The 16,025-nt window shown below is 34.6% G+C and overlaps 1 protein-coding gene across 1 annotated transcript in view; it reads right to left on the reverse strand.

Annotated features, from left to right (window-relative positions):
* The window catches only part of NUA (nuclear pore anchor), a 158,605-nt gene that overhangs the window by 66,712 nt on the left and 75,868 nt on the right, over nucleotides 1-16,025 (reverse strand). Inside the window, exons 28-33 of the mRNA XM_089796895.1 lie at nucleotides 2,414-2,461; nucleotides 1,795-1,878; nucleotides 1,590-1,664; nucleotides 1,316-1,500; nucleotides 1,121-1,223; nucleotides 215-331 (exon numbers count right to left, since the gene is read on the reverse strand). Of these exons, the coding sequence (XP_089653021.1) occupies nucleotides 215-331; nucleotides 1,121-1,223; nucleotides 1,316-1,500; nucleotides 1,590-1,664; nucleotides 1,795-1,878; nucleotides 2,414-2,461 (612 nt within the window). The remainder of the gene's footprint in view (nucleotides 1-214; nucleotides 332-1,120; nucleotides 1,224-1,315; nucleotides 1,501-1,589; nucleotides 1,665-1,794; nucleotides 1,879-2,413; nucleotides 2,462-16,025) is intronic.

Here is a 16,025-nt window from a genome sequence, read left to right on the forward strand (position 1 = left end):
AAGCTAAATGGTAGGAGTTGTAAGGAAATCAATTATGGTTTCTAAAATAAAAAAAGAAACTATCATGTTAAATGACATCAACTTATAACCTATTGATTAAATCAGTTATAAGATACCAACATAAAACTTGACTCCCTTAAACTACTTTTTTAAGGATTAAAAAGAGAAAACTAGAGCAACAACTCATCAATGCAACCAAGCAAGTTTGACTTACAAATTCATGTTTTACGGTACTTGAAATTTTACGCAACTCTAAGACTTCCTGTTGTAGGGTTTCCAATGATTGAGAAGCTTTGCTCAACTCTTGGATCGTTCCTGCTTGGAGAACCACCTATAACCAAAAAGAAATTCTCACCATGAATCAAATCATGATCATTAACAAACCTATTTGATAAGAAGAAACCAGACAACATCTCCAATGATTTTGAGTTTACAAAAAACAGATCATATATTAAAATGGGTTTTAACATATAAATAACAGATCATAAATGAAGACAAGAATGCATTAAATCACATTAAAAATGGGATAGCACATAAAATTTATAAGCGGTCACACAATTATATCACAAACTAAAAGTAAATATTATATACTTTAGACCCCAAAAGCTCACCGTGATTTTTAGAAGTACAGTGATATCGTACAACTTGCCCATAACAAATAGATATATATAAATGCTTCGAACTGGTAGTCCATGTACCATATTAATATTCCCATTGTATTGCAAGCTTTCGAAAACCAACTCTATGAAGCATCTTAATCCTTTTTACAACTTATCTCAAACTTTTATACATATTTATTTAAATACAGTATCGTAATCATATAAAGAGACTACAGTCATATTTACAGACTTCTATAAAGCTATTATAGTAGTTCGCACAAACACTTTGGTGCATGCATCAGAAACATCCTAATTCCAGTTTCTGCTATATTAGTTAAAATCTTTTCGAAATAAAATGTAGCACCAACAACCTTGCATGAATGACAGAAGCTTGAAGGCAATAAATAACCTTCAGAAAACCATAGCAATGTTGCATAATATTTATATTAATCTAGCATAAAAGAGCCTCCATTCAACAGAATGCAAATTGAAATAATTAACATTAACCTTGATTTTGATACCTGTCTCTCATAGTTATTCTGAGCAGTACGCCAGTTCTGGTGTTCCTTTTCCAAATCTTCTTTTAAAGTAGCAATACAAATCTGGGCTTCTTCAAGTTGTCGTCTGCATACAATTATTAAACAACATTATACTACTTTCATCAGATCAAACCAGTTCCAAATTATATTACAACTCAGGGATTTCGATTTACACACGTCTTTAAGTAATGTTCATCTGCAAGGTCTGCCCTTTCTTTTGAGGAATTGATAAGCAAACTTTCTTTCTCCTCAACTGCTAATTTCAAAGCAATTTGTTTATCCGTGACTTCAGCTTCTAGGTCTGATATCCTCCGTTTAAGCATACAGATTTCAGCATCCAATGACTGTTTTAGTTTGTTTGCCTGGCCATGGTGTAGCAGCCTTAGTACTTTACAAGAAAATTAGAATAAATTTTATACATTTGAAATGAAATATCAAATTTAAAATGTACCTCAGCCTTAAAGTGTTCATGAGCACTTTCTATTTGCTGGAGTGCATCCTCGTTAGCCTGAGCTATGCACTTAAACTGTAAAATAAAATTTAATTAGGAAAACAAATCTAATTAAAATATCCCATTAATAAGTGTGAAACATGTATAGGCTTGAAGCATTCAAATCTACATAGAACTTGCATGCCTACCAAACAGACTAACCGACCTGCTCTGTATGTTGACGTGATGCTTGAAGGTCTTCTCTGAGGCGTTCAATTTCTTCTCTTGCTTTTTCCAGTGCCATAGCAGCCTAAGCAATATTTCTTTCCACAGTCAACCCAAATGTAATTTGCATGGATATATTACACGAGAAAACATATCTATAGTACCCAATGAAATCTTGTTTTCGCAGAAATGAACTGAAATTTCATGTCATTTGCTATTTTTCAAATCATTTAGTTCAACATGCCATCAATGCCTCAAATGGAAATTAAGGTTAAAGTTCTAAAAATTCAATTTTCATAAGACATTCACATATTAATATACATGTTAAATTTTAATATTAAAAATGACAGGGTGCATTGATCATGTCAATGACAGTACCAAAAGGTATCAATTTGTCCACGTGCAACAAGGACATCTTTTAGCATGGGCAGCACAATAAGTGAAAAGGCTAGCAGTTTGCCTAAAAGCAGAGACTCTCACGATATTGAAAAAAAATGCCTACAAAAATTGGATTGATATCGATGATATCTTAACACAGTCCATGTTCATGGAACAACTAAAACAGAACCTAAACACAGACAAATAAATTTGAATACTAAAGGATATGAAAAAAGATTTACCTCCTTTTCATCATCTAATGAACTACTATCCATCTCTTTGCCAGAAGCCTGCGATAGCAATCACGTTTAGTTCCACATAAATATTATTCTTCTTTACATTAGTCTACAGACGCAAAATCTAAGTATTAATAAACAAAATCCCAAACAAGCATATGATAAGCATATGAAAGGTTTACAAAACAAAAATTAAAACCCTACCAAGAATATAGGCTTGCCGCCATTGGCTCAGTAAACAAAAAAGTTACTTGTAAATTTTCAAGATGACACATGCAACCCTCATTCTATAATCTACTACAATTTAGGCAAAGGATGCTGCCCATGGCTCCCCTAGATCTATGACTTTTGTCAACCATTTGAAACAATCAAACAATGAAGACTATTTACAGAGCTTTACACTTTTATTGAATTATACATCTCAAAAGACCTTTGTATAATGTGTCAATCTGTTCTAAATTTAATATTTCTTTAACAAGACCACAAAAAACAGATCAGTGTCCAAGTTGAAACCTCTTCAAAATCAAAGATAATATACACAGATATGCACAATATGGAAGCTTTTCTGAAGGGATTTTGCATAAAACTTTAAAAGAGATGACTACTTAATGCCTACCTATATTTGTGCCTCACACTCATGTACCAACACATTGAATAGTTGTACCTTGCAAACAACATTTTCAAAAAATTGAAAGAAAGCAATCTAGGAAGGCACAAGCAGACAACTTCTTCCTGCTAAGGAATGTGTTCCTAAAGTAAATAATTAAATTATACGAGCCTATCGTTTAGTTGTACCTTGCAAACAACATTTTCAAAAAATTGAAAGAAAGCAATCTAGGAAGGCACAAGCAGACACAACTTCTTCCTGCTAAGGAATGTGTTCCTAAATTAAATAATTAAATTATACGAGCCTATCATTTTTTTTAAAAACATTTCAAAAGTCATTCAAAACAAATCCCTTCAATATTCCACAAAACAGAAGCAATCTCTAGACTTCAATCTCACTAATTTAACTAATATAACCATCACAATCTAATTGTCACACAAAACCTCATTAATAAATGTCAAATACCCAAATTTAATCTTAGTTATCCAGTTTGCTGAAAATGTCTCCCGGACCAGCATAAGTTCTAACTGGTACCTGGTCCCAATCCAGTTCGATTTCTGGTCAGGGTAGGGCTTGAATTTCAGCCACCCAGTTCAAACCAGCTCATTTGACATTCGTGCCCGAACAGAGCAGTCACTACCCGGTTGAATTGACACAAAACTTAGTCATTTTCCCAGCTCAGGGACTAGACGATTTATACAAATATAACATTTAAGGGGTATTTGTATAAATACTGTCAGGATGATTGAGATAGGTTACAGCTTCATAGGAGCTAAAATGCAAATTCTAGATTTCAGGGATTTTCAAAATATCCAGACTTAGCCAGATTTCAGGATTCAGCATGCCTTCAGCAGTGTTATCTCCCACAACCTATCCTAGCTTTTTGAGGTCAAATTGAAGCAGGTACAAGGATTTTCTAACTCATTTCCTCACAATCACTTGGTTTCAATTTTATATTCCTGACAGACTTAGCTCAACCACTTGCTCACACCCAAGATAGACATTACTTTCCAACTAGCCAAAATTGCTTAAACTCACTCTCGGACTCGGAGACTTGAAAGTTGCTACCACCTAAGACTACCTCAAACATGTTACCAAGAGAAAAGTCTTTAAAAGGGAAGTGAAGATTAAGAAGATGAAAAAGATGATATAAAGAAGAATATCAATAAAATTTTAATCCACTAGTTGAACTTCAAACAATGATACTTGAACTCGATATTATATTATTCAATTTTAATGTTTTGAATCTTTGGTGTTGAACTTGAAGTATATGATGCTATGAAGGTATTATCATGATTCATGATGTTATCATTACAAGTTTATGGTGTTTTTGTTGTTTAAATGTTTTTATAATACTATGTGACATTCTAATATTATCTCGTGTTTCTAGGCTTCATAAATATGTATGTGTATATGTATGTAGAACTGCTCAAAAGAAGAGCATACCTTCTCACTCCCTAAATATTTCTCTCATGGCCAACAGACACAAAGACACAAGGGATAACTAAGTGAGAAGAAGCTATGCTGACAGAGCATCATAGCCTGTTCAAAAATAACACTTCGGCTGTCAAATCTTCCTTCAAAAAATAAACCTATTGGCTGCAAATGGGTCTACAAAGTCAAATACAAAGCTAATGGTACTTGAGTTAAGTACAAAGCTCGCCTTGCTGCCAATGGCTTCTCTCTGCAAGAATGAATTGATTCGGAAGAAACCGTTACTCCTGCTGCAAAGATAAGCACCATCAGATTAGTCCTCACCATGGTGGCTCAATGTGACTAGAAGGTCCATCAAATGGGTGTAAAGAGTGCATTCCTGAATTGCGAGTTCTAGGAAGTTTACATGACACAACCTCTTGGATTAAAGGTTCCCAATAAAGAACACCAGCTACTCAAACTGCTAAAAGTATTCAATGGCCTCAAACAAGCTACTTGAGTGTGGTACATGAAAATTGTTAAGTACCTCACAGATAAGGGAAACAAGAATAGTCCTAACTCAAATATCTATTTCAAAACTACTAGCACTAATATCATTATTCTGGTTATATATGTTGATGATTTGATTATCACTAGCAATTCTACATCATTCATCTAAGGAATCAAACAAAATTTCTCCTCAAACAGGCTCCTTGGGCATGGTATATGAAACTTGATAAGTTCTCACAATCAAGGTTTACAAAAGAGTCCTTTTCACTCAAATCTATATGTCAAAACTACTGCAAGTAATATCATCAGTGTTGATAGATGTGTTGATGATTGATTACCACTGGCAGTTCTACACCATTGATCCAAGGAATCCAACAAAATCTACCTCAATCTTTTGACATGACCCACCTTGGACTTCACTACTAACTAGGTGAAGAGGTTTGGCAACAGTCACATGGCATCTACATCTTTGAATCTAAGTATGCATGGGCTTTGCCTGGCGAATTCAAAATGCAAGATTGTAAACTTGCATCAAGACCTATGGAGTTTGGTACAAAGTTATCAGCCAAATATAATTATCCTATTGAGAATGAAACTGCATTCAAACAACTAGTGGGAAGTTTGATTTTTTTCGCCATCGCTAGACCTAATCTCATCTTTTTTGTAAGTTGCATATCTCGCTTCATGTCATTGGGTTGCAACAAAGCCCATCCTACACTATGTCAAAGGCAGTATTCATATCCTCTATGGACAAGCCAAAGATGCACAATTCATCATTTACGCAAACTTGGATTGGGGAGGTTGTTTTAACAGCAAAGTCTACTTCTGAGTATATCTTTAATTTTGGTATAGGTGTTATCACTTGGACCAGTAAGAAGCAACATGTTGTATATCTTTCCTCAATGGGAGCTAAATATCGAGGGGTAGTCAAAGTAGGTTATAAGGCAGTTTGGTTTCATAGGATGCTTTTTGACATCCATATGTCTCAAGCGGACCCTTCACCACTCTCTTGCGACAATCAAGGGGTACTAAAACTAGCCAAAAATTAAATCTTCCATGAGCGCACTAAGCATATTAACATTCATTGTCATTTTATCTGTTAGTTGAAGATGTATCCTTGGATTTGCAGTTTGTTCCAACAGCGCATGTGGCTAACATGTTTTAACAACTCATAATATAAACAAATATTCACACAACCAATATACCAAAGCGTAATGGTATAATAATGGTACAATATTCTCTAAATGGGTAAAAGTGGACCAAACATAAACATGTAGTCATCACAAGCAATAGTAGCTTAACAAGGTAAAACAATAGAAATTAACACTTCTATTTGATGACATACAAGAAGTTTGGAGAAGGAAAACATGCCTATCAAACATCAACTTTATGAACAAGAACACACACATTTGTTCATAGAATCATGATTTGGCACACATCTAATCATGATTTGGGACACACCTAATCCTAAAACTATCATGGATGGTAAATATACAAATATAAGATAGTAGGAGCTAAACAAATTAAATGAAATGCTAAATTTTAATAACTTGACTCAATTCTAACGAACTTTAATTTGTTGCAATCTCCTTTGGATACTATTAAATCTATAACTTCGATACAATACTGATCTGATTGCACAAAATAATACACATTTATTCTTGCATGGAAGGCCTATAATAATTGCTCCTTGTCTAAGGCATGATTGGCGTCTCTCTTGGATGATGGCATTTAAGTTTGAACTAAACTAATCCTAGTTAGTTTGGATAACAAACAATTACTATACCTCCTTGGCGCCAATTATGAGAAATTAGTTAAGGGCCGACCTAGATAGGGTCATGCCCCTTCACTCCCTTTGGTTACCTTATTTATATGGGGTTTGGTTGTAGTTAAAGGACACACAAAAAGAACATAATTTGCTCCTTTAAGCAAGTCTGCCCCATACGAATCCTTGTAGAGATAAAACATTTCAGAATAATAAATATATTATTGACATCTCTTCATACAAGTTTGAATTAAGGGAGATCATCTACAGTAAGCATGGGAGAAGGTATTATCTCAGTTTGAACACACAGAATTTGCAGAAAATTTACATGGTATCAAAGCCTAGTTGTCGAACCTAGGCTCTACAAATTGACAATCAGACTAAATATATCTTGCAACATCTTTCTATCATCAATGGCAAGCACAATCAGACTCGAGGACAAGTTTGATGGGAAAGAACACTTTGATGCTTGGAAATTCAGAATTATGATGATTCTTAAAGACAATGATGTGAAATAGTATGTTGGTTCAGCATCCAAGCAACCTGTTGTTGAACCTAATAAAACTATCTAGAGTAAAGGAAACAGGAAAGCCATGCAGATCATATTAGATGGAGTGAAAAATGAAATAGTACCGATGCTAATGAAACATCAAACAGCATTTCATATGATGGATGCATTATTAAATGCATATGAGGTTAACAATGCGACTAGAACCCTTGCACTAAAAAGGCAACTAAATCATATACAGATAAAGAAGGAACAATCGATGAACTCTTACTTCCTGAGGGTGGCTAGTTTAAGAGATAAACTTGCAAGTATAGGGACCATAATTGAAGACAAGGAACTAACACTTATGGCTACAAATGGATTACCAAATTCATGGGAAACATTCTCACAAGGAGTAAGTGTTAGAGACAATCTTCCAAACTTTAATAGACTTAAAGGATATTACCTACAAGAACAATCTAGGAAACTTAACAAAGAAGGAAGATTGAAAATTGAAGATAAAGAACTTCATGTGATAAATACAAATTCCTATAAAGGTAAGAAGAAGCACTTCGAGAAGAAGAAGGGTAATCAAAGAAATGACAAACCTAAGAAAGATCTATTCAAAATAAAATGCTTCAAATGTGAAAAAATTGGACATTATAGATCTAATTGCCCTGAGAATACAAAGCAGCAAGTAAATTGTACAAACATTACTAGGAACGAAAATAAGTATGATCCTGAGAATCGTGTATTCTATTATGCACTATCAAATGAAGTATCAAGCAAAGCATGGGTAATTGATAGTGAATCATCTCGACACATTACAGGATACAAAGAAGCATTGGACTCTATATCTGAAGAAGTTGATGGCGAAGTTACCATCGGTGATAATTCCTCTCATTCAATCAAAGGAATTGGGAATTATACCTTGAAACTAAAGTCGGGTAGTTCTCTACATCTCAAAGGAGTACTCTATGTACCAGGGATAAAAAGGAATCTAATCTCGGTTACAACACTTGAAGATGATGGACATAATGTTACATTCATGGATGGTAAAGTAATGACTTGGTCTAAGAACTCCTCATTTAAGAAAGCAAAGTTGATTGGTCAAAGAAAGGGATACTTGTATGAGCTAAATACATAACCTTGTCAACCTTTTCAAGCCTTAATTCATGAAGTTGTTGATATAAACGAAATATGGCACAAAAGGTTACGACATCTAAATTTCAAAACCTTATCAACCATGGAGAAGATGGTAATTGGTTTACCTAAGTTGAATAAAGATCACTCAAGCATATGCAAAGGATGTGCTCTAGGTAAGAACACCAAAAGTCTATTTCATGATAGCACTACGAAAATTAACAATGTTTTGGAATTAATCCACTCAAATTTATGTGGTCCTATGTCTGTTCCTTCTCTTGGAGGATTCTAGTACTATATACTTTTTATAGATGACTTCTCTAGGAAAACTTGGATTTACTTCTTAAAATGTAAACAATCAAAAGAAATCCTTAAGAAATTTAAAGAATTCAAAACCTTAACTAAAAACTTATCAAGACACAAAATTAAAACTCTTAGGACTGATAACTGACGAGAATATACCTTAGATTTGTTTGAAGAGTTTTGTAAAGAAATAGGAATTAAGAAGGAGTTTACCATTTCTTATAACCCACAACAAAACGGAGTAGTAGAAACGAAGAATAGAACAATTATAGAAGCTGCAAGAGCTATGATATTTGATCAAAATCTAGAATATTATCTTTGGGCAGAAGCCTCTTGTATTGTTGTCTATATTCAAAACATAAGTCCTCACTCCTACCTTAGAGATAAAACCCCTGAAGAAGTCTTTACTAAGGTTAAACCTAATATAAGTCATCTTAGGATTTTTGGGTGCCCAATATATATACATGTTCCAAAAGAAAAGATAACTAAGTTAGAACCCTCCTGAAGGAAAGGTATTTTTGTTGGGTATAGTGAAACATCTAAAGCATATAGGATTTTCATACCTAGTCAAAAAAAATTGATCTTAGTACGGATGTAATATTTGAAAAAGATTTAGCATTCAAAAGAGCTCTAAGTTCTGGAGATCCCCCTCCCTTACCTAGTTCTGAAGAAAATAATGAATCTGAGTTTCAAAGGGAGAACATTGAAGAAATTGAAGATGAAATTCAAAATCTCAATCTTGTGCAGACTCAAAATTCAAAGAAAAGACCACTTTGGCCCATTAAGACAGTAGAGGAAGCACAAGACTTCGCTACACCATTTGGAACCTTCCAAGAAAGCAAAAGACCCAAAAGATTTTCTAGTTATGTAGCAAACATGAGTGATTTGTCTAAATCAGAACCAACCAATGTTTTAGATGCTATTAAACATACAGCTTGGACGGATGCCATGACGGAAGAATACCAATCCATTATTAAGAATAATGTTTGGGAAATTGTTCCAAGGCCTGAGGGAAAATATGTTGTCTCTTCTAAGTGGATATTTAAGATCAAGCATGTTGTTGATGGTAGCATTGAAAAATATAAGGCTAGATTCCTAGCTAGAGGATTCTCTTAGAAGGAGGGAATTGATTATAAAGAAACCTTTGCTCCAATTGCTAGATACACCTCTGTACGAGCAATCCTAGCTATTATAGCATCGAAGGGATGGAAAGTACATCAAATGGATGTGAAAACAACATTTATAAATGGAAAGATTATAGAAGAGGTATATTTGGAGTAACCTTAAGGATTTGAAACTCATAACCCTAAAGTTTTTGTTTGCAGGCTCAAGAAAGCTCTCTATGGGCTTGAACAGGCTCCAAGGGCATGGTAGGAAAAGAATTGATAAGTATCTCACCGGCTTAGAATTCTCCAAGAATGAAGCTGATCCAAATCTATATTATAAAAGGGATAAAGATGATATGGTAATTTTGATACTATATGTTGATGATTTACTAATAACAAGTGATGATCATCTCATAGATCAATGCAAGAAAGATCTAATCAGAGAATTTGAGATGAAAGATTTAGGACTCCATTACTTCCTAGGACTGGAAGTATGGCAGAATTCTAACAACATCATACTTAATCAAGTATACATTAGACATCTTGAAGTGGTTTGTAATGTGGAACTGCAAGCCTATGTCTTCTCCAATGGAGACTAATCTACATAAACTTAAAGAAGCAGCAGCAGAATCACCTTCCATAGATTCTACTCTTTACAGGCAGATGATTGGGTCCCTTATGTACTTGGTAAATACAAGACCTGATATTTGCTATGTTGTTAATGCCTTTAAGTCAGTTTATGTGTGAGCCAAAGGAGATTCACCTAGTTGCAATCAAACACATCATGAGATACAAGGTACTCTTAATCTTGGGCTCAAGTATGAGAAAGTTGAATTGGACCTACATGGGTACACAGACTCAAAATGGGTTGGAAGTGTTACTAACAGGAAAAGCACTTCAGGATGTTGTTTCAGTTTAGGCTTAGGGATGATATCGTGGATATGCAGAAAGTAGTCATCAGTAGCACAAAGTTCCACAAAAGTCAAATACATTGCAGCAGCAATGGCCTCTTAGGAAGTAGTTTAGCTTAGAAAGTTACTTGTGGGACTATTTGGTCAAGCCATGAATCATACGATTATTCATTGTGATAATCAGAGTTCCATCAAGCTTTTTGTGAGTCCATTTTTTCATGACAGGTCCAAGCATATTGAAATTCCTTGCCATTATGTAAAAGATATGGTAGATAGGAATATTGTAAAATTAAAATACATTTGCACTGCAGATCAGACAGCAGATATTCTTAGCAAACCTCTCTCTCGAGTGAAGATAGATCACTTTAGGAAAAGACTTGGTATGGTTGAATTGTAATACATTTGTATTCTTTAAATTATTATTAATATATTTTTTATTGTCAGGCTATTGACGGTTATGAGCTCCACCATTTGTTTTCATTATCTAAGAGGTGACGATCTCTGAGATAATGAACACTTGTATAAAAAAGACATTATGAGATATGAGGATCTCTTTGATAATATGTTGAATAGTAGAGATCTACTGTCAAATCTAGATGAGTTCAAGATCACATTGTGATGTAGACATTGTTATGCCTATGAGTCACAAATTTGGATAAAGGAAGAATTTTATTATTCTTCGGAGTTTATCCTGTGTTCTGGTAGACCTTAACTCAAGATCATGTTGTGATATAGGAATGCTAGTACCTATAAGTCACAACTTGGATAAATGAAGAATTTAATTATTCACCGGATTTTATCCTGAATATTGTATTCTTTGCAATACTGTTATCACTAGTATTAGTGATAAGTCATATCAAAGGTATAGTAATATGACATAGTATCATGTGTTCGATGATACCACATGCTAAGAAGATTCAAAAAGATATTGAGTATCAATCTATGCTTATTCATCGTAATTGATGATGTTAGATATGTTATCTCTCAGTATGATTATCAAGTTAAGAGGGACTGTTAAATCTATAACTTCGATATAATACTGATCTGATTGCACGGGATCATACACATTTATTTTTGCATTGAAGGCCTATAAATAATTGCTCCTTGTCTAAGGCATGATCGGCATCTCTCTTGGATGATGGCATTTAAGTTTGAACTAAACTAATCATAGTTAGTTTGAATAATAAACACTTACTATCCCTCCTTGGCGCCAATTATGAGAAATCAATTAGGGGCCAACCTAGATAGGGTCATTTCCCTTCAAGGGACATGCCCTTTGGTTACCTTATTTATATGGGATTTGGTTGTAGTTAAAGGACACACAAAAAGAACATAGTCTGCTCCTTTAAGCAAGTCTGCCCCATACGAATCCTTGTAGAGATAAAACATTTAAGAATAATAAATGTATTATTGACATCTCTTCATACAAGTCTGAATTAGGGAAGATCGTCTACAGCAAGCATAGGAGAAGGTATTATCTCAGTTTGAACACACAGAATTTGCATAAAATTTACAGATAATCATAGACATCTACCTTATAATTGAAATCATTCTTTGCCGCGTATAATAACAATTCATTCTCTAACTTGTTGTCTTCTCATCTTGAATTCCACACAGTCACTACCCGAGATGCCTCCCTCCTCATGGTGTAAAGTTCACATATTGCCAGCATATCTTTAAAAATCTTTTTAATCATCATTCCTCTATCATTAGATTCAACATCCTAAAAAACATGAACTACTTTATATCACTATTAATTGGTTAGAAACTTAAATGCTCTCAGTTTATATTAACAACCTGATTTCATACCAAACATACTAGTTTTATTTAATTGTGGAGCTCGTTTCCAAGGAGCAATTTGTTATTGCGCATGAACCAAACCATTGAAATGATCCAACTTCAGAAACCCCTGATCCCACATCTTGACATCCTCCTCAAGAATGGCATGCATTAATGGAAAAATCAACTTTAAGGCTTTAAATTTTCTTCATTTTATACAGATAGGTACTTCTAGCTTCCAAAGTCAACAACCTTGTAATTTCCTTCTACTTCTCACAGGCTGATTCTCAATGTAATATGGAGGCCAACACCCCCCCTCCCCCCCCAAAAAAAAAATTACAATGTCTTGGAGACGAGGATGGGAGGACATCATTCTAACATCTCCATCGGTGCCACCAATCAACCATCGTTCTCACGAAGACGAGGGGACAGGAACAAGACTTATGACCCCTCTACGGGACGGTTAGGTGTCCCTTTTCCAACCAAAAAAATATTTTTTAATATTCTATTGGGCATATTGAATATCATATAATATTGTTCAATGCATAGTTTAAAAAGTCGGCGATATATCGCCGAAATCGCAAATTATCGCGTGTCTAAACTCAAGACGAATTAAATGCTAAAAATATCGCACCTAGATTTTTATAAAACTCGCAGCAATTTCTAGCAAAATATATCGCGGATAAAACAATAAAACGCCGGATTAAATCATTGACTACGGTCAATGTCAACGCAAATTAGGTTTTCCATTTTTGCCGTGCGGCTTATATACGTGAAAATGAACTCGTCTTTTCACCGTCACTGTGAGTCGTGAGAGTGAAACTTGACGCCAGGATTCAGTTGAAATAGCAGTCACTGTGATTCGTGATAGGCCTGCAAATTGCAGCGTGAAGTATCTAGCCGCAATTCTGCAGTCTGCCGTCGGGATTTTCTCTCTAGGTAGGGTTCACTTTTTATTCTTTTTGCTCATTTTATATTTGCATTTTTCAGTTTTTCATAGTTCTCATTCATCATCCAACTTCATAGTCATACAATACTCAATATACTATATTAAATTTTAATATATATAATTATATTTAGTTTTGTATTCAGATTCCAGAATATGGAGTTTTAGTTTTTTATTTGGACTAAATTTATTACAAACAGATTAGTGATTACAATATAATAAATTAATAATAATAAAATTATAAAACAAATATATAGTAATAAAATTAATAAATTATAAAACTTAAAATTATATATAATAATAATATATAATAATAAAATTATAAAACAATAACTTATTTATAATAATAAAACAATATTACTATAAATTTAACTTTTATAGTAATATTGTTTTATTATTATATATAAGTATTCGACTTTACTATTTAGTATTCAGTATATTTTACTATTTCACTATTTTATTAAATATTAAATATTAATAGCTGTAATGTAAAATTGTAAACTGTTAAATTTTAAAAAAATTAGCAAATACAAGATAAAATATGAAATCTAAATTTAAATAAGGACATTATTTAAATGTGATTTGTGCTTTATAGATTCATACTATTTTAAAAATTGCTACAAATTGTGTTTGCTCTCAAACTAATCTAATATTTGATTTTTCATTCTTGTAACAGGATGATTGGTGGCAGAGCAAAGGACCCTTTATGGAAACATGGTATCCCAAGAGCAAACAAAGGAGATATCCAATGTATCCATTGCTTTAAATGCATGACTTCAGGCATAAGCCGATTGAAATATCATCTTGCAAAGATTCCATGCAATGATATTACACCGTGTCTAGAGTGTCCAGAAGAGGCTACAAGAGAGGCTATGGCAAGCCTTCAACAATATGCACAAAGTAAGGCAGCAAAAAAGAGGATATTCGAGGCCATGGCAGCCCCAATGGAGACTTTTAGTTCTACAGGATCACAAACAAGTGGAGAAAGTTCTTCTTCTATTGGGCCTCGAATACAGGGATCGGGAAGTGTGAGTGGGTCTTTAGCAGATTTTTGGGTTCCACGTAACACTCATGGTGCTCGACCCAACTTACTAGGTACTGCATGGAACAAAGAGATGCACGAAAAGACAAAAGTGGCAATTATGAGATTTTGGGTATGGAATAATCTTTCCTTCAATGCTTTATGCAGTCCATATTGGGATCAAGTGGTAACTTCCATTTCTTTGTCTGGTAAGGGGTTCAAGTCCCCAACTCCCTATGAGGTGAGTGGGCCGTTGTTAGATGACGAAGTAAGAAACATTCATCAGCTTGTGGAAGAGCAAAGAAGAGTTTGGGAATAGAAAGGTTGCACTATTATCTCTGATGGGTGGACTGATGGTAGGAATAGGACGCTCATCAACTTTCTAGTTGCTTCAGGGGGGCAGTTGGTATTTCTAAAATCAGTTGATACCTCTGATCAAGTGAAAAATGCAGAAAATTTGTGTAACATGTTGGATGAGGTGGTAATAGAAGTGGGAGTGGCTAATGTCATCCAAATTCTGACTGATAATGCAACTGCGTATGTGGCAGCCAATAGACTTCTAATGGAGAGACATCCCACATTGTTTTGGAGCCCTTGTGCTACCCATTGTCTCGACTTGCTTCTTAAGGATCTAGGGAAATTGAGCTGGGTGGAGAAGGTGGTTGAAGATGGAAGGAATATTGCGAAGTACATCTAAAATCATACATGGGTTTTGAGTCTTACGAGAGAGCACACTAGTGGTAAGGATCTTGTACAAGCAGGGATCACACGCTTTGCTACTAATTTTCTAAATTTGCAAAGCATATCAGAGACATTGTTAGACCTTAGGCGCATGTTTCTTGATAAGAAATGGTTAGAGAGTCCTTGTGCCAAGAAGCCTGAAGCAGAGAAGATTGTGAGGATCGTGTTTGATGGTAGCTTTGAAAAGCTAATGGAGGAGACCCTCAAAGTAAGTTTTCAAATCTTAATTGATGATTTAGAATTTAATTTTGAAATATTTTCATTGGCTGATTTTGTATTTCTTATTATGTCCAGGTATTAGAGTCGTTGGTGAAGGTTCAACGAATTGTGGATGGGGATAAAAACCCCATGGGGTTTCTATATGAGGCTATGGATAGCGCAAAAGAGGGCATTCAGCACTTGTATAGGTCAAATGAGACCAAATATAGACACATATGGAACATCATTGATTGTAGGTGGAACCTACAACTCTACCAACACATTCATGCAGCTGCCTACTACTTGAACCCCAAGTACTATTTCTCCAACACTTTTAAAGCAGATGCAGAGGTTCAAATTGGCTTGGACACATGTATTCGAAGTTTGCTTGCTGATACAGACCTCCGAGACGTCATACTTGATGAGTTGCAGAGCTACAAGAGGGAAGAGGGGCCATTATTTTCTTCTCCTGATTGCAAGCATAGGAGATACACCTTGCAGCCAGGTAAAAAAGAACTTGCGTTTAATTTTATCATACCATTTATTTCGCTTGTGAAGTTTATTGGAAGTTTTATCGCATCATAAATGATTTTTTTAAACCTTGTAGATCTGTGGTGGGAAGATTATGGTGCCACAATGCCTAATCTTCGACAGCTTGCCATCCGAATTTTATTGCAGCATTGTAGTG

Source organism: Cupressus sempervirens, chromosome 8 (assembly GCF_028749045.1).
Source record: "Cupressus sempervirens isolate cs-2001-9-10 chromosome 8, ASM2874904v1, whole genome shotgun sequence".
Classification (NCBI taxonomy): domain Eukaryota; kingdom Viridiplantae; phylum Streptophyta; class Pinopsida; order Cupressales; family Cupressaceae; genus Cupressus; species Cupressus sempervirens.